The sequence below is a fragment of the Diospyros lotus genome, chromosome 11, assembly GCF_014633365.1.
Source record: "Diospyros lotus cultivar Yz01 chromosome 11, ASM1463336v1, whole genome shotgun sequence".
Classification (NCBI taxonomy): Eukaryota; Viridiplantae; Streptophyta; class Magnoliopsida; order Ericales; family Ebenaceae; genus Diospyros; species Diospyros lotus.
In genome coordinates this window covers 33,309,142-33,333,132 of record NC_068348.1, presented here as the reverse complement: position 1 = coordinate 33,333,132, position 23,991 = coordinate 33,309,142, and the positions used below count along the sequence as shown (strand labels likewise).

Genomic DNA, 23,991 nt, shown 5'->3' with positions numbered 1-23,991 from the left:
ACTGATACTCTGTCCATTCATTCTCTTACTTATTAGAGCATCAGAGTGCTTGCAGATGCCAACCACCCCTATTGACGGACCAATAATGAGAGTCCATTCCTTACTGTTACGAGCTCACATCCGACCTCTCCCATTTTGACCTGGAAATAATACTTTTTATTGTTGGTAGGGTATAGCTGACCTTTGGGATGGGTTATAGCATAACCTCAAGTTATACTGGCACCCGATAGTGGGGTCAGGACGCCATAGAAGACTTGGTGGCCGCATGGTGTTTTTTGGTGAGGATGGAGGAGAGAACGAAGATAATCGTTACCAGCTTCAGAGTTCAGAGTGAACTGAATTTTGACTCCAAAAGTCTCCATACTTATATAATGGTGGCACCATACAGGTTGAATTCAACTTGGATCTGTGGACCCGAATTCGGATCCGGCTAAGAAAAGAGATTTCATCTTAAAGAAAAGGGTCCTCTAGATGTTTTATTAGTTTAATTAATACTAATTGGAATTAGTTATGTGAAATAATTTTGTTAATAAATGTTTCTACTCAATTGATAAATCTTTGTTAATATAACCTTTTTCTCCAAAAAATGTCACTTCTATCAGATTAATTAATACAAAAAATTACAATTAACCTACTAATCAGATATTAACAGCCATCAAAATAAATTGACAGAACTATATTAGAAAACCCTTTTTAATAATATATATTAAAAAATAAAAAATTCAAGAATATTACTATTATTACCTCTAATTAAAATTAAAAAATTTATTAAATTAAAAAACTTATAATAAACCAAAGCATACATAATAATCCTAATATTAAATTTTTTTAGGCCCCCACAACCTTCATTCTGTAATCGAGATCTCTTTAGTACATCGTCCCAAGCCTCTTGAGGCACCCTTACCCAGTAGCCAATTAGAAGCATGAAGAGATAAAACTCCCAACGCCTTTTATCTTCTGGTTAACCCTCAAAAACAACATTGTAAAACATGTTAGGAAAGGAACAATTGCGACGAGTTTTGGCATTCCTTGTTGCCAAATACATACCCCAAATTATGAAAATACAAAACCAATGTGATCCAAAAGAACTATCAAGCTGACAAAGACCCAAGAGTAAGATTGTATGAACTCCGACCATCTAAAATTGTTAAAACAGGTGAAGAACATACTCTGGAAACTAGCAAGCGCCAGTGGCTGTCTCAACGTCATGGTAAAATTTTGCGCCGCATGCGTGGAGTCTCTCGCCTTAGATACATTTTCTCGATTTCATCCAAAGGCTTGCTAGATTTGTCAGGTGCACTCATGAACTTCCACTCGCCATCATTTCCACACTTTCCTCGTGGCCCCAGTTTCTCGACCATGATATTCCAACCCTCATCGGGGCATCTCCGGTTGTACTTATGGCACTTCACCTCTCCTTTCTTCTGTAACACAAATTAAAACAACATTACCCAAAAGTTTCTAGTAGAGTAAGGAGTAGGATTGACACTTCATTTTGTTGAAGTTCATCCATTGGATGAAATCTTGATACAACATCTCGTCTTCCTTCATTGATATCTCATAGTGGACTTCGTTAGGGTCCCTTGTGGTGCCATCCCAACCCTCAGGCATTATCTTGAAATCTGGTCTGTAGGGAAGAAATGCTACGTGAAATTCTGTGTCATGGGACTTGAAAAATCTGCAAGAAGGAACAACTAGGAAAACGCAACCAATCAACTCCTAGTTTCCAACAACATAATACCTTAATCTTTGAAAAGAACCATCCATTTCAAAACATGTTTCGGAAGCAACATGAATGTCACCAAAACTGCGTCATGTAGAAAGTACAAGCATTATTCAAAGAATATTTTATAGTACATAAAGAGTAACATATGTGACCATACATTTAAACAAAGGTTCATATATATGAGCATTATATATAAGCACATCTGCATACATGCAAACTATCATCAAATCAACCAAAGAAACATTTCAGATAAAGGCTTAACAACAAATGAACCATCAGATGAACAAATGGACTGCGAACTATCATCAAATCAAAATCTAGTTAGGTTCTTGTAACTTTCAGTTCCTACGATGCTATGAAGCACAAATGCCAACCAACCTAAACCTTCGTCATATACGCCTTTCAAATGTTTTAAGTCTTACTGGTAATAAATATCTACATATTGTGTGTATTGTAAAAGGTATAATTATAATACCCATGTATTGTGGGGTCTAGAGTGCTTTATTTGATTTTTGGTTTTTGCTTATGGGAATTCTCATGGGTCTACTTTATGATGGTTTATTAACTTTTGTCTCTGCATGGACATGCAGTGTCCTCTCTTTATTCAAGTGATTGGGTCGTGTAGTGTTTTAGTTGTGCAGCTTTCTGGGGCTCGTTTTGGGTCCTTAGCACCCACTTATAAAAAAAGAGAGGTGTAAAATGCAATTATCCCACACAAGGTCTCAAATAAATACAAACACCGAAAAATTTTAGCAGAAAGCATTAGAAATACAAAAGGGAGGAGGAAGTTGAGGTTCTCGTTCTAATAGTTCCTAAGCCTCATCTAAAGAAATTACAATAAGAAGGGTGCTATAAGTCCTATTGAACCAACTTGCTCATATTAATTAATTTTGATGATTAACAAAAATATTTTTATAATATAAATGTATTCCTTTCTCATATAAAAAAAATAAATTTATTTTGAATTAAAAGTGAATACAAAGAGTAAATTTATTTTGAATTAAAGATAGATTCTCTTTAAATATGTTTATTTCTTTTCATCATTTATGTCTCAAAAGTTTATGTTTAAATTTTCATTTATTGATAAATGCTTTTATTACCTATGCAAAAAATATATTTATTTTGAATTAAAGATGAGACATGTTTTCTTATTGTTGGAGAAAGTCTAAACATTTTTTGAATTTCAAACTTCATATTAGCCCTTTCTTTAGTAGCTAAAATGCTTATAAATACTCTCCAAACTCATTTTTTGAGTATTTCTTGCACATATTGCATATCCAAACCTCTCAAAAGCTCTCAAGCTAATTTTCAAGTATTCCAAGGCTCTCAAAGATTCATTGTTCATTTACCAAAGAGCCACAAGGTAAGAGGAGAAGAAGAGATCGCAAAACTGAATCCAATCTTCTCCATTCAAACTGAGGTCACTGTTTATTTATTTATTTAAATATTATTATCTTGTATAATTTGTTCTTAATTGCTTATTTGTGTCCAAGTGTGGATAAATTATTTGTGACATTTAAATTATTATTGTGGATTGTATAGGTTTCCTAGAACCATTAAAATCTAGGTGAATTTAGTTTCCATGGTAAAACAGGGAGAAAACCTTAGTGTTGGTGGCTTTTTCTAGAACCCATTGTAATCTAAGAGTGTATCTAGTTTCCAAGGTGAGCTAGTATGAAAACCTTGGTGAGATTAGTAGAACCCCAAGGGTGGTTGAGACCTTGGGAGAGTGAAGTAGGTGTATGTGGAGATACCGAACCACTATAAATTGTCTTGTACCTCATTTAATTTGTTTAAAATTAAATAACAAGAATTTAATTAAAAGAAAATAATTTATATATATTTTTAGAGAAAATAATTAATCAATAATATTTATTAAAAAGGACAAAAATTTAAAACACTCAATTCACCCCCCTCTTGAGTGGCCATATCTTAAGGGACCAACAAGTCCCCAAACGAAACTTTAGATATGCTCTGTCCATGACTTTATTAGGGGACAATCATGATCTTGGAATGACTTTCCCTAAGATTGAAACTAGAGTTCATCCCCTCAATTATCAGACTCAAGTTATCTTTAAAAAAGGAAAAGAAAATGATACAAATAATTTCATTGCATGCACCTACGGTAAGAAATGGCCATATAAGAATAGAATTTTTGTGGATGCTTAAATAATAGCTTACTTGAGACATGAGTCTAGCAAGAGCTCATCAGAGTCATCCGGAGGACGCCCAAGTTTTTTCTTCTTCTTCCTCAAGCTCTTTCAGCCACAAAATGGCATGCACTTGCTGCCTCATAATCCTCTAATCTCGAGATAACCTCTTAATTGTATATAAACCTCTGGGTCTCTTGTGAAGTCGATACATTTCTGCCTTCTCAGAGTCCTACAGATACAAACCCCTTGCTCCTGGCAACCTCACCTACTTTAGCAACTCACTCAATTTTTGCATCCTCTCACCCCATCCATCAACAAAGGCTTTGCTTTTGCTTCGGCCGAGATTAGGTCGTGGGCTGACGATAAGGCCAAAGGCTGAGATGGGGCAATTGGGTCATGGGCTAAAGGTCAAGATTGAGCCGGTACGGTCCATTAGGCATTATATCATGGGATTAGAATTTCCATAAACCTTTGCACCTAATAGGGAAAATTACTATTCTAAAGATAATTTCGTGAAAATGTCTCACCTAACACAATCCTTTTTCTACTCCAAATTTGTTTGGTCTTTTCTTAATTTTTATTTTATTATTTTGTCTTATATTACTGCAAGACTTGATGTAAGTTACAATAATATTATATGATATACATAACATACAATTAACCATTATGCCCATAATTGTAAAACTCATGTAAATCACATAAAAAATTTCATTAAATGCATACCTGAATCCATAATAAATTATACCGTAATGAGAAATATGAACTGAAGACAAAATGTCAGAATCTGGTTTCTCCCCTTTCACCTCAACCGTAATGATGGAACAATATGACTGTAATTGTTTTGATGTGTTGGGTAAGGAGAGGACCAAACCCCTTATTTATAATAGTATAAGTAGTATCCCATCAAGACTCTTAGGAGTTATCTTTAAAATCTTCTAAACCAAATAGAATTTAAAGTAATCATTATCTTATTAAATCCATTGATTTATCTTATTAGATTATTAAAATTATATCTGATATTGAACTTGATTATCTCATTAGATAAATACTATAATATTTGTTGAGATATTTACATTAATTATCATGTGAATCACAAGATAATTCTTACATTCTCTCACTTGGCTCATATGACATTATTTTTATGATTTAATAAGAAGAACATTATGTGCACAAACAATCATACTTATAATTCTCTTTATTTTGGTTCTCATAATGTCATTATTAAGTTAAAATATTAATGCGAGTCATGGTGGTTGCGTGTCAATTCTTTCTAACCCAGTCCCTTCCATGTACCACAACACTAACTTCCAGTTTAACATTATCTTTAATGAAAATGATCATCACGATCTAACTTTAATTATTCCTGTCAACTTTATTCTAAACAGGAATATCAGAAACATATGAAATCAAAATGTCAAATGCATAAACTTTAATAGAGTCAAATGACATAATGCACAAAATACCCATCCTTTCAACATGTTCATTAAATATTTTGAGTGGTAGTTCTTTTGTCATAGGATTTGCTATTATAAAGTTGGTGCTAATATACTCTATTGACACTGTATGTTTCTAAACTTCTTCTTTAACGATTAAGTATTTGATTTTCATATGCTTAGCACCCTTGGAATACTTGTCGTTTTTAGAGAAGAAAATTGCTGCGGAGTTATTGCAATAAATTTTCAACAGCTTGGTAATGTTGTCGACAATCCGAAGGCTTGAAATAACATTCTGTAGCCATAAACCATGACCAGTGGCCTCAAAGCAAGCCACGAACTCAACTTTCATAGTGGATGTAGCGATGACGGACTGCTTCACACTTTTCCATGACATTGCTCATCTGGCTAATAGGAACATGTAGCCGAATGTTAATTTTTTGGTATCAACATATCTGGCGAAATCTGAATCTGAATAGCCAATCACCTTAAGATGATTGGATCTTCTGTAAATGAGCATGTGATCTTTAGTTCTTTGCAAGTATCTGAAAATCTTCTTTGCAATTTTCCAGTGATCAAGGCCTAGATTACTTTGATATCTGCCCAGAACCCCGACAATAAAGCTTATGTCTAGTCTGATGCAAGTTTGAGCATACATTAGGCTCCCAACTGCAGATGCATAAGGAATATTTAGCATTTGCTCTCGTTTCAATTCATTTTTTGGGCATTGCATAAGGTTAAGTTTATCCCCCTTCTAAATTGGAACTACCCCTAATGAGCACTTATCCATATTGAATCTCTCTAGAATTTTATTAATATATGCTTTTTGAGACAACCCTAACAATCTTTGTGATCTATCATGAAATATTTCTATTCCTATCACATAAGTTGCCTCTCCCATATCTTTTATTTCAAAATTCTCAGAGAGGTACTTCTTGATTTCATGTAATAAACCAAGATCATTAGCAGCAAGCAGAATATCATCAACATACAAGATTAGAAAAATAAATTTGCTCATACTGACCTTCATATATATACATTGATTAATGGTGTTTTCCTGAAAGCAAAAAAACGTAATGTTATTATTAAACTTTAGATACCATTGGCAAGAGGCTTACTTAAGTTCGTATATTGATTTCTTTAATTTACACACCACGAGTTCTTTCCTTTTAACTAAAAACCCTCAAGTTGATCTATATAGACTTCTTCCTCCAAATCCCCATTAAGAAAGGCGATTTTTATATCCATTTGATATAATTCCAAATCATAATGAGATATTAAAGACAATGATTCTAAGAGAATCTTCTTAGAGATTGGTGAGAAAGTCTCTTTATAATCAATGCCACCTTTCTAAGTAAAATCGTTGGCAACAAGTCTGGCTTTATGTCGTTCGATATTGCCTTTAGAGTCACGTTTGGTCTTAAATACCCATTTACATCAAACTCTTTTATACCTTTTAAGCAATTCAACGAGATCCCAGACTTGATTTTGATCCATAGATTTTAACTCTTCTTTCATGACATCTAACCATTTAGTAGAATTATCACATTCTATAGCTTGCTTAAATGAAACTGGATCGTTATCAATTCCTAAGTCAAATTCAAACTCTTGTAGATAAACCACATATTCATTAGAAATAGCAGGTTTTCTATCTCTTTTGAGATCTCATTTATGCTATATTGCTTATGGTTCAACTACTACCAATTCATTATGGAGTGTTTGCTGTTCTTGACTGTTATTTGGTTGGATTGTAACTTGAAGAACAACAATTGTATTAGTCTTGGCATAGGAACTTCCACCCTGACATCTTGAATGCAGACATTATGCATTCTATCACTCCTACTAATTTCACCATTTTCAATGAACCTGGCATTTCTAATTTCAACAATCCTAGTACTGTGATTAGGACAATAAAATCTATACCCCTTGGACTTTTCTGGATATCCAATGAAATAACAACTGGTAGTTATAAAGTCCAATTTCTTTTCATGTGGATTGTAAACCCTTACTTCTCCTAGGCAACCCTAAATATGTAAGTGCCTTAAACTAAGTTTCCTACCTATCCATAGTTCAAAAGGAGTTTTTGGAACTGCCTTACTAGGAACCCTGTTTAGCAAATATATAACAGTCTTTAATGCATACATCCACAAAGATAAGGGTAAAGATGAGTGACTCATCATACTCCTAACCATTTCCATTAGGGTACGATTACGCCGTTCATAAATACCATTTTGTTGTGGTGTACCTGATATTGTGTATTGAGCACAAATATCGTGTCTTTCAAGGAATTTTTAACGATCCTGGACATTGACATGATTCATCAAACTTTCCATAATATTTGCCACCTCTATCTGATCTTACAATTTTTACCCTTTTATCTAATTATCTCTCAACCTCTTTAATATATACCTCAAGTGCATAGATAGATTGAGACTTATCATGCAATAGATAAACATAACCATAACGTGAAAAATCATCAATAAAGGTGATAAAATATTTTTCTCCACCAAAAGAAGGAACATCAAAAGGCCCACAAATATCGGTGCGTATCATTTTAAGAAGTTGTGTGCTACTTGTGGCTCATTCTTAGTGTGTTTTGTTTGTTTGTCTTTAATACAATCAATACACACTTCAAGGTCAATAAAATCTAAATATGGAAGGATTTTGTGCTTTACTAATCTTTTCATCCTTTCTTTAGATATATGACCCAAATGTTTATGCTACAAGTAAGTTGAATTTTCATTAACTAAATTGCGTTTAGTACCAACATTATGATGCAATGTCATCAGAGTGTTAATAAACACATTATCAAGCTTAAACTTGTAGAGACCATCACATAATATATTGGAACCAATAAATATGTCGTGTTTGAATAAACTAAAAGATCCAGAACCAAATTTAAAAGAAAAACCAGCTACATCAAGTTTCTATAATGAAATAAAGTTTCGAGTAAATGTGGGTACATAAAGTGTTTCTAATAAATCTAAGTAATGTCTGGTATCTAGAATCAAACAGTAAGTGTCAATGCCTTCAATGGGAGCTTTGCTTTTATTCCCCATGAACACGAAACTTTCATTTGGCCTTTTGGTTCATGTAACACCCCGTCTTACATGGGCGTGTCACTATAAGGGAATCCCCAAGAATCTTTTTTTTTTTTTTCCAAGTCTGTCACCGCGGTGCCATGAGTACAATCTTCACATGCAGATGAAACACCTGTCGCATACAATGGCCGGCACCTGCGGTGACTTCAAGAACAATCTTCACATGCAGGTAAAAATCTCGAGAACCCCAGTCTTGCTTGTTTAACTAACAAAATCAATAGACTTAAAATTAAATTAGACATAATATAACGTAGCGGGTTAGATAATATCAAAATGTCGTGACCTAACACGAGTTCCTTACAAGGTGTTCCCACATCGAAATATGTACTACAAACTATCAAAAGATAATAGCATTATCTCACAACCGTTCATACATATACCAAAATAAATACTATCGCCTTCAAGGTAATACAACAATTATCCAACAAAACACCGTTGGCCTCACCGGCCATGTCCTCGACCTCGCAGTAGTTCCTGGCTAGAACGTTGAATGTTCCAGGGGCATAACCCAGGTTAGATGATAAAATATCTAAGTGATGGCATGAAACAATTTACATAATGCATGAAAGACATATAAGCATGGCATATACAAACAAACGACAACATGCAACATGTCTAACTTAAGAAATCTCCCTGACATACTCAACCCCCTGTGGAAATTCCATTCCACACACCATTGGGGTTGACCTTGCCGTGACATACTTAATCCCTCGAGTGCCCTATCGTATCACTCGTTCACCAGGATTAACCTTGTCCCATTTTCAAGAAGACCCCATCCCGTCCCATATGGACCCAACAACGACACGAAAACTAATACTCCGATGATATGAAAATCACATGCCATGCACCGACTCTTTTACAAGTTTAAAATAGTTGATGCAATATACCACATGTTTAATATGCAAATGATGCCACAAGTACATAAGTGAAACGCCTTTGTAAAACAACCCGAGTTCTGGAAGGTATAACCGCTCACTAGAAATGGTTCAATCACGTGTAACTTAAGCTCGAGAGGGTAAAATTGCTCACCTGAACTCACTACACTCACCCCAATACACATTCAAGATAAGGTAAAGTTAGAATCAAACCACTTACCTTAATTCGGAAAAAGTCTGGGTTTTACCTAGAAAAACATGTCATACCTCAAAAATTGTGCAATCCTTCCTTCCAACAGCCCAATCGTCTCCTATTTACCATTTAAGACCTTAGAAATCAATATTTCTATTTTTCCTCAATTTTGTCTATTTTTCTCCATTTTTAAACCTTTCTTACCTTCGAAAATTCATAAAAAATACCTAACATCAAATTTCACCAAATATTTCTTCATGATAATTCCTAAAATAATTTTATCGAAATTACAAAATTAATTTCAGAGAAAAACCCTACCTCACGCGTCACCCAAAGCCTCGGCGAGTGAAGCCCACGCGCAGCTGGCCAAGTTGTCTTCTCCGGTGATGGTGGCTTTCTAGCGACTTCCTTTGGCCAAAACAACTATAGGGCCTTGAAGATCTCGATGAGGCGACCTCAATGGACCCTTCACTCTTTAGAAAAAGTCACCGGAAGGGGGTTTAAAACCTAGTTGCAGGTCTAGGTCCGGTGACCCTCATTTTTTTGACCAACTCACTGAAATCCTATCAAACGCACACCAATCTCTTTGAAACTCTCCAGAAATGATCCTTATGACTCAAAGAAAAAAAGCCCCTTATCCCCAAGGCTGGATTCTATCAGAAATGAGAGAAATTTGGCCGTTTTTGTTTTTGAAACCCTCGACCTCAACCCCCCTTTTATACTCGATCTCAACCCGAATTTCCACCATAAATCGATTGCTCTTATCCCCTTTCCATAGATTTAGCCTCCTAACCAACCAAAAAGCCCCAAATCGTGAGCTAAAACCCTCGAAAAATTCAGCCAAATCAAAAATCTTATCCGCTATTAAAACCGATCATGTCAAGGCCATTTCTGGCCAATGGCAACCACAAACCGCCTAATCATCACCTGGAGACCACACTAGCCCTTCCAGGCGACCTTCCCAACACCACTAGGCGGCTGGACGGTGGCCACAGTGCGGCCGGTCGGTTTCCCACTTTGAATTTTTAGATTTTAAGGTTTAGCCCCCAAGTTACTTTAAATCTCATTTTCTCTCTATCCTTGACACCCCTAGATCTTCTAACACTTCCACTACTGCCCACAAGTTCCATGCTTTTCATTTCCCTTAAAAATTTCTGAAAAACTCGTTGTTTCGACCTCCCTCGGGTAGTTTACTGATTAGTGGTTAATTTTGTAAAATTTTGTTATAATTATAACCCCTGCTTTGATTTTAAATTGGTTTAATTGAATAGTTATATGTAATATATATATAATATATAATATATTATAACAAACATATAAATATAATATATATTATAACATAAAACATATACTCAATGGAGTGCATGCATGGAGCATCTATATAATGTATAAGTATATAATATACTATATAATATATCATATAAATATATACATAATATATAATTTAATAACACTCAATTGTTTGTTTGTAGGCATGAAGAATGTGGGATTGGAGACTCAAATTGGATTGAAAAATGAAGAATTAAAGCCCATGAAGAATTAAAGTCAATGAAGAATTAAAATCCATGAAGAATTAAGCCCCAACTTGAACAATTCGTGGAAGATATCATTTGGAGAAGGTCCAAGAATTATTTTTAATCCTAATGAAGATCAAAGACCCAAATGTAGAAATTTATTTTTTTATTTTTTAAATATTTGTTTTGTGAGTGCTTTATTAGGTGTGTGTTTTTAGCTAAAATCCATTTAACTATTAGGTGTGTATTATAGCTAAAATTCATTTAACTTTATGAGTGCTTTATTAGGTGTGTATTTTAACTAAAATCCATTTGATATTAGGTGTGTATTATAGCTAAAATCCATTTAACTTTAAGTATATGAGTGCCCATTAAATATAATTATGTCTAGTTAAATAATTGAAATTGTGTGGTTTGTATTGCATCGTGTGGGCTATAAATAACTAACTTGGTTGCATTTGTAAGGGAGATTATTATTCTTGAATCACACTTTAGTTGTTTCCTAAGAATTCTCTCTTTGAGAATTGATTTTGTTCTTTCTTATTTTCTCTATTGTTTTCTCTTGTGATCTTACTTCATTTCTTTCTTCTTTAAAATTCTTATGTCATTTATTGTTACTTTATTATTTACCGCTTAAATGGCCGGTTAATTTATTGCTTTAAATTTCTATAATTTTAATTCTTGCCTTTTAATTATCCACCGCCTAAATGGCCGGTTAGTTTCTGCTATTTTAATTCTTGTCATTTAAATTCTGTTATTTAAATTAAGTCATTTAAATTCCTGTCAATTAACTTTCAAATAGAAATGAGTAGCTAAATCTAATCTTGGATTAAGGTAAGGACAGTGTCCAACGCCAATGATTCCAAAGAAAGCTGCGCTTTAAATAAGTAACATTAATTTAAATTTCAGTATGAGTGTGTCTTAATTATTGAGAAATTGCTAGATTTGGATTGGAGCGTAAGCCTAACTTAGAGCTTCCATGTCATGTATGGGAGTTACTAGAACTGGAAACGCTATCGTACCCAAATTCGGATGATTAATTTAGTTATTTTGTGTATTAATTGCAATTGAATTTATGGTAGTTGCTTAAATTAGAATCCCGCATATCATGTATGGGGATTGCTTAAACTATAACTATCATCATCTCTAATTGCAGTTAATAACAAACCCTCATACCTGAAATTAAATTAATGTTACTAACCTTGTCTTCTAAAATTTGGGAATCAACGGGTTAGCGCTGAAATTGTCTTAATCCAAGTACTATCCAATTTTATATTCTCACGTTCAGTATTTATTTCAATTTCTGCCTTGTTTTATTTCCTAGTATATGTTGTCTAAAAAAAAAAATCATAAAAAAACCTTGTTGCCAATTTGTCCAAATGCGTGAACGTGTGTGTAACATTCTTTTTCTTTTACCATAAATAAATCTCTTAGTGGACGACCTGGACTCATCCAGAAAATATAAATTTAAATTTGGACTACAATTGCACTCGTCCACTGATGAGTATAAACCTCTCACCAAAATAAAAGAAAAAAAAATATAAAATTTTTATTGTGTTTTAATTGCAGGGTGAGAGTGCAGCCATTTACAAAATCTGTATTTTTGCCCGGATGCCCTTAATCGCCTGTTTTTTACTTCAATTCTTCGTGAATCTCTTGGTTCTATCAAATATTACTTGTTTGGAAAATTTTACCTTCATTGACTTGCTTGACACGATCCCTCACCCTTCGGTTGTATTTCGAATATTACACGTAGGCTCGAAACTATATTAAATACCAATTTTGATCTAGTAATTTCTGAAAAATACTCTTCGTATTAAATACTGGGTATTATAGTTCGGATCGTAAGGAACCCTTGCATCGTATTAGAAATATGAGTAGTGGAACTAGAATCAATCCACCAAGTGTTATGTGAAACTTTAGTAAAGTTTGATTCATAACATACTAAAGTACAAGACTTATCTTTCTTTTCAAACCAAGCTTTACATTTCAGGTAATCTTTCTTCATGTGTCCACTTTTCTTACAAAAGTGACACTTAACAACAATAGATTCTTTATGAGCACCTTTTGAAGAATCGTTCAGGTTATGAGGATCTTTCTTCTTGCTCTTGCCACTTCTCTTCTTGAAACTTTTACCAACTTCTTGATGCTTCGGGAAATTAACGGAATGAGCTGTTTGGTTCTTCAGCCTCGTCTCCTATTGAATGAGCATGTTAGTCAATTCATTGATGTTTCACTTATCCTTTATAGTGTTATAGTTCATTTGAAATGGCCCATATTACTCTGGAGGCAAGGAATTGAGTATAAACTATACCAATAAATACTCATCCACGGTTATTCCCAAGGTCTTTAATTGCGTTACCAAGGTGGTCATTTCCAGAATGTGCTCATGCATGGTACGAGAACCATCATATTTCATGGTGGTCAAAGAACTCATTAATGTACTAGCCAGACACTTATCAATAGTCTGGGAACGCCCTTCCACGAAATTCATAAGTTCCTTAGTATTTTTAGTTTTGGGAAGGGCTAACTTTATGTTGTTTGCAATGGTCATTCACATAAACATAAGGCACAATCTGTTTGATCTCTCTCATACTTTATAGAATTCCCTCTGCTCATCAGTGCTTTTATTGGTGAGATCAGCGAGTTTTTTAGTTCTAAGTGCTAAATCAAGATTCAAAACACCTAAGTGAAACTGAACTTGTTCACTCTAGTCGAAGAAATTTAATCCGTTGAAAAACGGAACAATTGATGCGTGCAAATGCATTGAAATAGGTACAAATACTGCAAAAGAAATTTAAATACTCATACATTAATACGTACAAATTTCATGTTATTTCAGATTCAAATATTCATCATAAGGCACATCATAGTTCTCCTTTGGACGATACTAAGATGTAAAAAATAAAACAATAATTGATAATTAAATATGCACCAATTAGATCTATTTGCTATCTTTGGATATGCAAAATAAAACTAACAGAACATAATAATTATCACATTCATATTTGACAATTATAAGGATAAATAATTAACCTTTGAGCTAATCCCGAATAGTCTTATAATACAAACTTTAATTTACCCACAAACAAATATCAAGCAAAACTTTAATGTCATCAACTATAATGTTTGTGGGAAATTTAAAATGATTTATAACTCAAAATTTATTTACTTTAAAAAATTTGACCACTTTGGTGACTAACAATTTTTTTTCTTAATATAAATTTTAAGCTATAAGTATTTATTTCATTTATTATATATATACACACACCATAATTATATATATAAAAATAAATTCAATTATGGATCTATTATTTTATAATTTAAAGTTTATTTACTTTAGAAAAAATTGGTCACTTTGGTGACTAACAATTTTTTCTTAATATAAATTTTAAATTATAAACATTTTATTCATCATAATTCCTATTTTTTTTAATGGGGAAATTCATTCTTGGGTCGTGGATCTGGATCAGATTAATGAATCCAGATCCGCACAACTAGCATTGATGGGTTAGTGATAGGCCCTTATTAGATTGAGCAACCCGATCGAAAACATAATTGGATTTGAGCTAGTGGGTCGACCAGATAACTTAATGGGTCACCCATCTTCTTCCCCAATCTGTTAAGGTTTGTACCAGCTATCACCGCCTCTTCTTCTCCATCATTCACGGCTACTTAATCACCCTTCATCATCGATAACCTCATACACACCATAAATCTCAGCCGATGCCTCACACCCATGGAAACTTGAGCACGACGAAGGGAAGATAGTCAACCGACACCCACTGTAATGACCAAGATCGACGACCATGGCCAAGAGTGCTCAGGATTAATGGGAGATGAATCACCGGCTTATCATCACGCCAGTATCTCCTTGTCATATCCTTCATATGTTGGAATCGGAGAAGCTCAAGCATCGGCCATGGCAATGCAAGCTCTGTCGCCCACAGTTATGGCGAGCAACAAGGATTGATGGCTCAAGATCGACGCCATTGTTATGGCCAAGACCGATGATGACCAACGATCGACGGCGGCAAAAGCCATAAGGCCGTGATCGATTGGTCTTCCTAACCATGACGGATACGTCATCGATTTGCACACGATGAAGAAGATCTATGACTAGAAATAGGCCATGGCAAACCTAGATCACCTTACCGGTGACACACGCAATGAAGAAGCCCCAAAAGATGAACTACAATTATGCAGTGGAGAAGAAATCCACTGCCATAATGCCCATCAAAATACATACCCACTTCTTAATCCCGGCAATTACATATGGGTTATATTTACGTATAATCAATTTATACAATATACAAAAAATGAATAAAATTTTATACAAAAAATACACAAGTTTTATAACGTAAGCTCTGATACCACATATAAGTTATAATAATATTGTATGATATACATAACATACAATTAACCATTATGCCCATAATATTAAAACTCATGTAAATCACATAAAAAAATTCATTAAATGCATACCTGAATCCACAATAAATTATACCGTACTGAGAAATACCAGCTAAAGACGAAATGTCAGAATCTGATTTCTCCCTCTTCACCTCAACCGTAATGATATAACAATATAACTGTAATTGTTTTGATGTGTTGGGTAGGGAGATGACGATACCCCTTATTTATAATAGTAGAAGTAGTTTCCCATCAGGTCTCTTAGAAGTTATCTTGATATATAAGGAGATATATGAACAACTTTCCTTTAAGCTGTTTAAAGTAGACACAATGGTCAAAGTTACACCTAGTGTAATTTTCTTTGAGCATAAACTCATCAAACCTCTTATACCATTGTCTAGGAGACTGCTTTAGACCATAAAGAGACCTTTACAACAAGCAAACCTTATTCTCCTTACCTTTTTCTATGAAACCTATAGGCTGATCCATATATATATATTTTTTCTTTTAGATTTCCATGTAAAAAAGCAATCTTAACATCTAATTGCTCAAGCTCTAGGTCATGTAAGGCTACTAAGTCTAATACTAACCTTATAGAGGTATGCTTTACTACAGGGGAGAACACTTCATGGTAGTCTATGCCCTCTCTTTGGAAAATACCCTTGGCTACTACCCTTACCTTAAATCTGGCTGGTTCTACTCTTGGAATACCTAGCTTTCTTTTGAATATCCACTTATAGCCTATAACCTTTTGGTCTTTAGTTTTATTTACAAGTATCCAGATATTATTCTTTTGAAGAGATTCCATCTCTTCCTTCATTGCCTTCAACCAATTTGTTCTATATATACTTGCTAGAGCAAGCTTCTTGATAAGTAACAGGTTCATTATGCTCAATTGAATCTCCAATGTTAAGAGGATAGGTAATAACATCTGCATAGGCATACCTAGTAGGAGGTTTAATCTCTCTCCTCACCCTATCCCTAGATAGGAAATAATCATCTAATTTGGGAATGATTTCAGCTGAAGTCTCATTATCTTCATTCTCTATTTTAGATTCAGCAATGTCTGGAGAACTAGAAACTTGAGGACTCTCTAGGCTAGTCTCCACTACCTTATCACTAAGGCTGTCCCTTTCCACCTCAAACTGAGTTTGCCTTGGCATTTTCCATCTTATTTGGCATATAGTATTCTATTTCTTTGAATACTACATCCCGGCTGATGATTGTCTTATTTTCATCAATCAACCACAATTTGTATCCTTTCACACCTTGAGAGTATCCTAAGAATACAGCCTTTTTGGCTCTAGGGTCTAACTTCCTTTCTTTCTTATGGACATAAGCAATACATCCAAATGGTCTAAGGTGGTTCAGTGATGGGATTTTCCCACTCACAACTGTTCAGGAGTCCTAAAGTTTATGGAAAAGGAAGGGGATTTGTTTATCTGATAGCAAGCAGTTAAAACTGCTTTAGTCCAAAATTTCTTAGGCAAGTTAGAGTTTTTTAGAAGACATCTAACCTTATTTAGAATAGTCATATTCATTCGTTCAACAACACCATGTTGCTGAGGTGTTTCACTGCAAGTTCTATGCCTTGCAATGTCTATTTGTTTGCAAAAATTTATGAATTCATGATTATAGAATTCCAAGCCATTATCAGTTCGTAGGGTCTTTATTTTCTTGCATGACTGTAGTTCTACATAGGTCTTCCATTCCTTAAATTTTGTAAAATTTTCATTCTTATGCCTAAGGAAATAAACCCATACCTTCCTAGAATAGTCATCTATAAAAGAAATGAAATATTGGGCACATGATAGGGAACTAGGAACTTGGGGAGATCCCCAAAGATCGGAATGAATATAATCTAGGACATCTTTGGACTTGTGAGTTGCAGGAACAAACTGCAACCTGCGAGACTTGCCCAAGGCACATGTCTCACAAAAGTTTAAATCATTAATCCTCCTAGGACCTAAGATGCCTTGTTTACTTAATTCTTACAAACCTTTCATTCCTATGTGACCTAGCCTCCTATGCCACAAAGCAGTATCATCATTTTCTGAAGATGAAACTGTAGCACTGTTAGAGATAGTCTCTGCTTGCAGGACATACAATCCTTGCTTAAGGATTCCTTTAAGAACTACCATGGATCATTTCATAACCTTAACGATTCCATTTTCAGACTTATAAGACCCTCCATTTGAATCTAACATGCCTAGGCAAATAAGATTTCTTCTAAGATTGGGCACAAACCTCACATTATCTAAAGTCCTATATGATACATCCCACATCTTAAACCTAACTGACCCTATACCAGTTATATTGCAGGATTGATTATTACCCATTAGGACTTTCTCACCCTCTATATGCTGGAAATTAAACAACCAGTCTTTCCTAGGTGTCATGTGAAAGGTGCAACCTAAATCTAAAATCCACTCATCATCTACGGCATGTTCTGACAAAATTAAGCCCTCTGCACTATCATATCCATAAGATAAATTTGTTACATCTTGATTACTAGAATTCTCATTTTCTAAGTCTTTCTTTCTTTTGTAACAATTCTTTCTTACAATACCAACATGTTCTTGTTTTAGAGGATCCCTTCTTGTTTCTCTAGATTTTGAGTTAGACCTCGTTTTACTTCTACCCCTTGAATTACCTTTACCTTTATTCTTTGATTTCTGTTCCTAATTACCCTTTACATTTAAGCCTTCAGTATTATTTATTTTCTTATCTTTCTTATCATCTTCAAGGTCTCTTGATCTTAAGGCAGATACTACACCCTTTAAGGATATGGAGGTTCTACCATATTGCATAACTGTCCTTAGATCTCTATATGACTCATGCAATGCATTTAAAAGGATTATAGGTTGGTTTTCTTCAGAAATACTCTCATCAATGTTTTCTATTACAATGACATTAAAATCATCTAGGTTTTCTTCTAAAGATTTAGAGGTATTCATTTTAAAACTAAATAATTTTCCTTTTAAATAAATCTTACTGGTTAAGGATTTAGTCATATAAAGAGATTCTAGCTTATTCCAAACCTTTAAAGCAATATTCTCTTTATTTACTTGTCTAAGGACTTTATTAGAAAGATTTAAAATAATGAGACTATGGGCTAATCTATCCATCTTACGCATTTCAGGGGTAGGAGGGGTTCTACTTTATCTTTTTCAGTTATAGGTGGTTCATCCAGTGCCTCAGAGCACTGGTTTTGAACCAATATGGCAGTCATCTTCTTTTGCCACAATGAAAAATCAACACTACCATCAAACTTATCTAATTCATACTTAGATAGAGCCATTTATATGAACAATAAAATAGAATGGTAATTACAGGTGATATTTGAATTAATTGAGACTAATCAAAAAAATTTTAAAGTAGAAATAGGAATAGACAAAATTGGAAAAACAAATAAGATATTAATCTTATTTAGATTTAGTATATGAGGTTAAAGATTTGAAAAATAATTTGGGAAATTAATTAAACCTAAATTAGCTTTTCAAAGACAAACAATAACTCACGACAGTATATTTATAACAGAATAGAGTAAGCAACACTATATTGATTCAAGATCAAGAACATACAAAAATTTAGGACATGCAACATATATATAACATATTAGAGTAGACAAGTATATACTCAAAAGAAATTAGGGCAAATCAGTGTATGAGAACATAAACCCTTATAGTGTCGAAGATCTGACTCGATCTTCGATATTACCTTTTGAATCAGATGCGACTTGACAAGGATCTTGAATCCCCATGGCTTTGATACCATTTGTAGGTTTTATAATCAACTTATTTCTCGGCCAAACACAAATCAACTGCAGTAAACAAAATACAGAAATGAAAAATACAACCTCAACTCACACACACAAATAGCGACACAGCGAGATACGTGTTCAGATCAAAATATATCCTACTCACGGCAAAAGCTCCGCTTCTAGTCAATCCACTAATATCTCAAAGTTACAATCGAATTATAAGATCTCAAACAAAAGTAAAATAATATTACAAAAACAACAATTGAAAACAGAATCCAAAACAAGAACAAGTATAGATCTGTTCAAAACTGATCTCACGATCAAGGTTTAGGATATGTTCTTTCAACCTACCAATCTTTCATGCCTCAGGCGATTAAAACAACATAGAGATTAAAGCAATACCCTTCACTTACCACATGATCTTACCACAGAAACAACCAATCGATTAAACAAGAGAGAATGATTCACAGGAAGTGTCTCACTTCAAAGAGGCGCCAATTTAGAGTTTCAGAAAGTGAGAGAATACGATGTGTTGATTAGGGCATCAAGCAGCCCTTTTATAACAACAGCCTTGGAGACTGGAATGGGCTAGGCCAACAAACAATCACGGATGGATCACACAGATTTGGGCTTGGCCCATAACTCGTTTCAGTCCGTCCACATAAACTTTAGACCCACATGATATATATCAATAGAATATGCATAACATTTAAATTCAAGTAAAATGAATATAATATGAATCTCAATTTCATATAACAGCATATCGGTCAGAATTGGACCATAACGGAATTTCGGTCTATACCGGCACAATAATATCAGATTGGGGAGGCCAATCAGAATTAGAGATTGATAGAAAAGCAAGGATATGGGTTTGAATCTAAGAGAAATTCTAGAGAATGTTTGCTATCCTAAAATCTGATAAATCAAAATATAAATAAAAAATCATTTAAGCAATTTTAAATCACACAAATCAACCGTGTGTATTTTGTTTTTTGTTTTTTCCACCCCGTGCTTTAAACAAACAAAAAAATATATTTTTTCTACAAAGAACATAATAGTTACACAAGTACTTTGGTTTATGGGAGATTTGTTTATTAGCAAGTAATTTTATTTATTCTGTCTGTGAATAAAAGAATTATTTTTATAACCAAGTTATTTTTGCCTTCCTAACTTTTGAACCGAATTGTATTTGAGGATGTGAAAGTTGGGACTCAATATATCACTCGTTAGAATTTTATAAATTTGGGACCTTTGTCTCTCAGAACAGGTTTCAACATTTAAGTTAAAGAGTTCGGTAAAAAAGAGAACCAGCAAATAAAGTAAAATAAGGAAAGAAAAAGAGTAAATGACGGAGGTAGTCATAAAGATGACGCTATATATCTGATCAATTGTGACTTGTGGGAGACACTTACAGCTTAAATATTAGCACGAGCAGCTGCTGCTGCCTGCCATCATCTAGTATCATCAGGTCCCCACCGGAACCAGACAAAACTTTGAACAGCTGATTTGGTTAGTCCATTGTTCTCGTGCCGTATTTGTATGGGCTAATTGAATCGTCTACTTTGCAAAAGCATGGTGGACTTTTCTCACATCTTCATTTTCACGTAAGTTTGGTAGAACCCAGAATATGGATTCGATTACTGCACCCCAACTGATTGAGCAATTGGCATGACTCCTCCTCACGAACAGATGGGTGGGGGCCCCCGACCCAACAAAGCTTTGTTGAAATCTGAAAATCTTGTCCCTAATTATTTAATTATTAACGTCATTCTTTTTTTTTCTTTTTCTTTTTCTTTTTCTTTTTCCTTTTCTTCTTTTCAGTTTTTAATTGGCTACATTCCCAAAGCTAAACTTTTCTCACAAGAGCCACTATAAATAATATTAAACTTCTCAACCTCCTGACATACATAACGAAATAGATCTAGCAAGACAAGACACCTGAGAATATTTCAACAGCACCAAATATAGATATTAGGTACTATTCTATTTGACAATATTAATATTATATAGTACGTGGGAAGACCCCATTGTTGTTTGTTACCAACAATGTCCAAGTGCAATAATGGAGGATGGCTTGCTAATTGGTAGTCAAATTGATAAAGATGATGCCATATATGTATGTGTGTGTGTATATATGCTACCCGAACATAAATATAAGCCCGTCGTTTATTTTACTATCTGTAATAATGGAGGATCACCCCATATGATCAATATATATCCATATGTGTCCAAGTGCAATATTTATAGTAATAGCTGGCTAGGTGTAATATTATACTGACAAGTGGCACAATGGATCAGACGAGGAGGAAGATGATGATCGAGCGAAACTCCACAAATCGATCTCGCTGTTGTATGGTTGAGAGGACTGAGTAATATTTGTTGGATCTGAGGGTAGGTGAGAAAATTGCCCATCGTCATCATGATCGATGGAGAAACAGAAATCATCATCGTTTGGATCATCATTACTGTTGTTTTTGTTGTAGCAGGATAGGTGCTTGGTGTTGTCCTCATGATCTTGCCCATTCAGCTGGCAAGCAACGAGCTTTTCCAGTGCAACCCAGTCGTTGAGCTCGTCCCTCTGATAACCACCATCAATATTATTATTAGTACAAGGAGGTTCTCTTCCTAATTGGCCAGCTGAAGCCTTGAAAGTGCAGCTAGAGAGGTGCTGGTTGAGTGATGGCATAGTCGTCGTCGGAGCATTATTCTCCAATAATCTTGGGAGCTGGGCAAATCTTTGATGGTGCAGGCCGTCGACCTCGATGGCGGCTGTGTTGCAGATTGAGGACAGATATAGCATGTTGTGATTGGTGGTGTTGCTGCTGACCATGAGATTGGCGTTGTTCATAATTATTGTACTCTCGCCGTCCTCCTGTTTGCATGATCTTCCCATGTACTCAAGTATCTGATCAAGTATGCCGACATCGTTGCTTGATGATGTATTGCGCATCTGGCTGCAGGTTCTTGAGTCCATGCAAGTAGTAGTAATACTAGTAGTGGATGAGCTTTGGGGACTCTCCAGTGCCTTGTGGTAATTTTTCTTCTTGAAAACACGGCAGACCACCCACCCTTCTTCAGTCGCAGTTGGGTCTCCTGCTATGTTATTATTGTTGTTGTTGGCCTGCAAGATCAATATTCAACGATAGTAATGATAGTGTTATTGTAAAAAAAAAGTTAATGTACGGTGGTACGTATTATACTGCCAGACTAGTGATCATATACATATACATATGCATGTATGTATGTATGCATGTAACGAACCATGCACGTTGACAGCAGAGGGTTGAACACATACACATCACGCACCCATACCACACATCAAACTGACTTTTATTTATACACCACACACACACACACACACATATATATATATATATATATGATTTTGTGAAGTTGTAGTGGTTGAAGAATTAGGTGGCTTACGTACGTTGGTGTCTTGGTTGCTGTCATCGAGCCTGTACTCATGCATGATCCAATCTGATTTTTGCCCATGGGGGGCTCGGCCCTTGTAGAAAACTAGAGTCTTCCTCATGCCAATTCTTCTGAGGCTGCTGTGTATGACCTTGTCCCTGCCGGTGGCCTTCCAAAAACCGGCGGCCGTTGCCCGGTTTGTTCGAGTCCCAGTTGGGTACTTTTTGTCTTTGTGACTGAAGAAGTACCAATCATTTTGTGGGGTGGATCCAATTTTGCACTTCTCTACAAAAACCCACCAAGGTCAGCACCGCACACATAAAAGATAAATGCTTTCATTCATGAATTGGAGTAGAAGTAGAACACAACTAGCTAGCTAGCAGCTAGTGACTTGTTTGTGAATGAAGATAGAACCGAATATATGTAGAATGTATGTAGTGGTTGTTAATTACATATATACCTTGAATATCCCATGGTTCAAGCTTATTGAGATCAACATCGCGAATAACATCAAGGTCTATCTTCTCGTATCCTACTTTCTTCCGCAAGTAGTAGAGCAGAAGTTCCTCTTCCGTGGGGTGGAAGCGGAAACCTGGAGGGACCTGAGACTGACCATTAACAGATAGATTCATGTCCTCTGATGACATTGCGAACAAAAAATCAATCCGGACTAGCTTCAGCTGATTAATTAATTACCCGATCAGGCTAGGCTAGGCTAGGATTGGGTCCAAATAGAAAGGAGATGATGAGAAATGGGAAGATGAGTAGAGAGGGTGGGAGGGGGGGTTGTGGGAGAAGGAGAGAGGATACATAAAGAAATGGGAAAGCCAATACGAGAATTTATAGTGGGTGGTTGGGTTGGAGATGCATGGAATGGAAAGGTCCTGGGCAATGATATAAATATATATTTGAAATTAATTAAAAATGGGGATCGGGGTGGTGAGTGTACTTGCGGGTGCTTTTGGGCGCGCGTGTAGGGGCAGAAGAACCAACTACCTATAATGCGCGAAAGAGAAAGGGATCTGGATATTGGAGGGTAATCGCTTGAGCCATAGGCTATAGCATGGTGAGTGAGTAGTAGGGCCGACAAGAGGGCCGGGTAGCCTTTATTTGTAGACATTATTATATATAAATAAATAAATGGGACCCATATTGGAAGGCGTTAGAGCAACCACTGTTATGTATGTGGGTTAGCAGCTGGTTCCAAGCCTCCATCTCCTCCCATGACCTTCGACCTTAAGATCTCTTAGAAAACCACTTCTCAAACCACCCAACGCACTCGCTCTCTCTCTCTCTCTCTCTCTCTCTCTCTCACAACCACCTTTGAAATTAAGACAAATTAACTGGAGAGTTAATTACTATTGCATGAGAAAGAGGAGAGAACATGGGGGTCGGAGGCATTGCGCTTT

The 23,991-nt window shown here is 35.2% G+C and overlaps 1 protein-coding gene and 1 pseudogene across 1 annotated transcript; both read right to left on the bottom strand.

Moving 5' to 3' along the window:
• Positions 1-1,205: 1,205 nt before the first annotated feature.
• On the bottom strand, positions 1,206-17,549 carry LOC127812859 (protein GAMETE CELL DEFECTIVE 1, mitochondrial-like; annotated as a pseudogene).
• A 3,651-nt stretch (positions 17,550-21,200) lies between these two features.
• Positions 21,201-23,391, bottom strand: LOC127812606 (NAC domain-containing protein 43-like). The gene is made up of 3 exons (XM_052353042.1): positions 23,043-23,391; positions 22,599-22,867; positions 21,201-22,292 (listed from the first exon to the last, which is right to left on the bottom strand). The coding sequence occupies exons 1-3, from the start codon at positions 23,227-23,229 to the stop codon at positions 21,441-21,443; spliced, it is 1,308 nt and encodes a 435-aa protein (XP_052209002.1). The 5' UTR covers positions 23,230-23,391; the 3' UTR covers positions 21,201-21,440.
• Between the last annotated feature and the right edge of the window lie 600 nt (positions 23,392-23,991).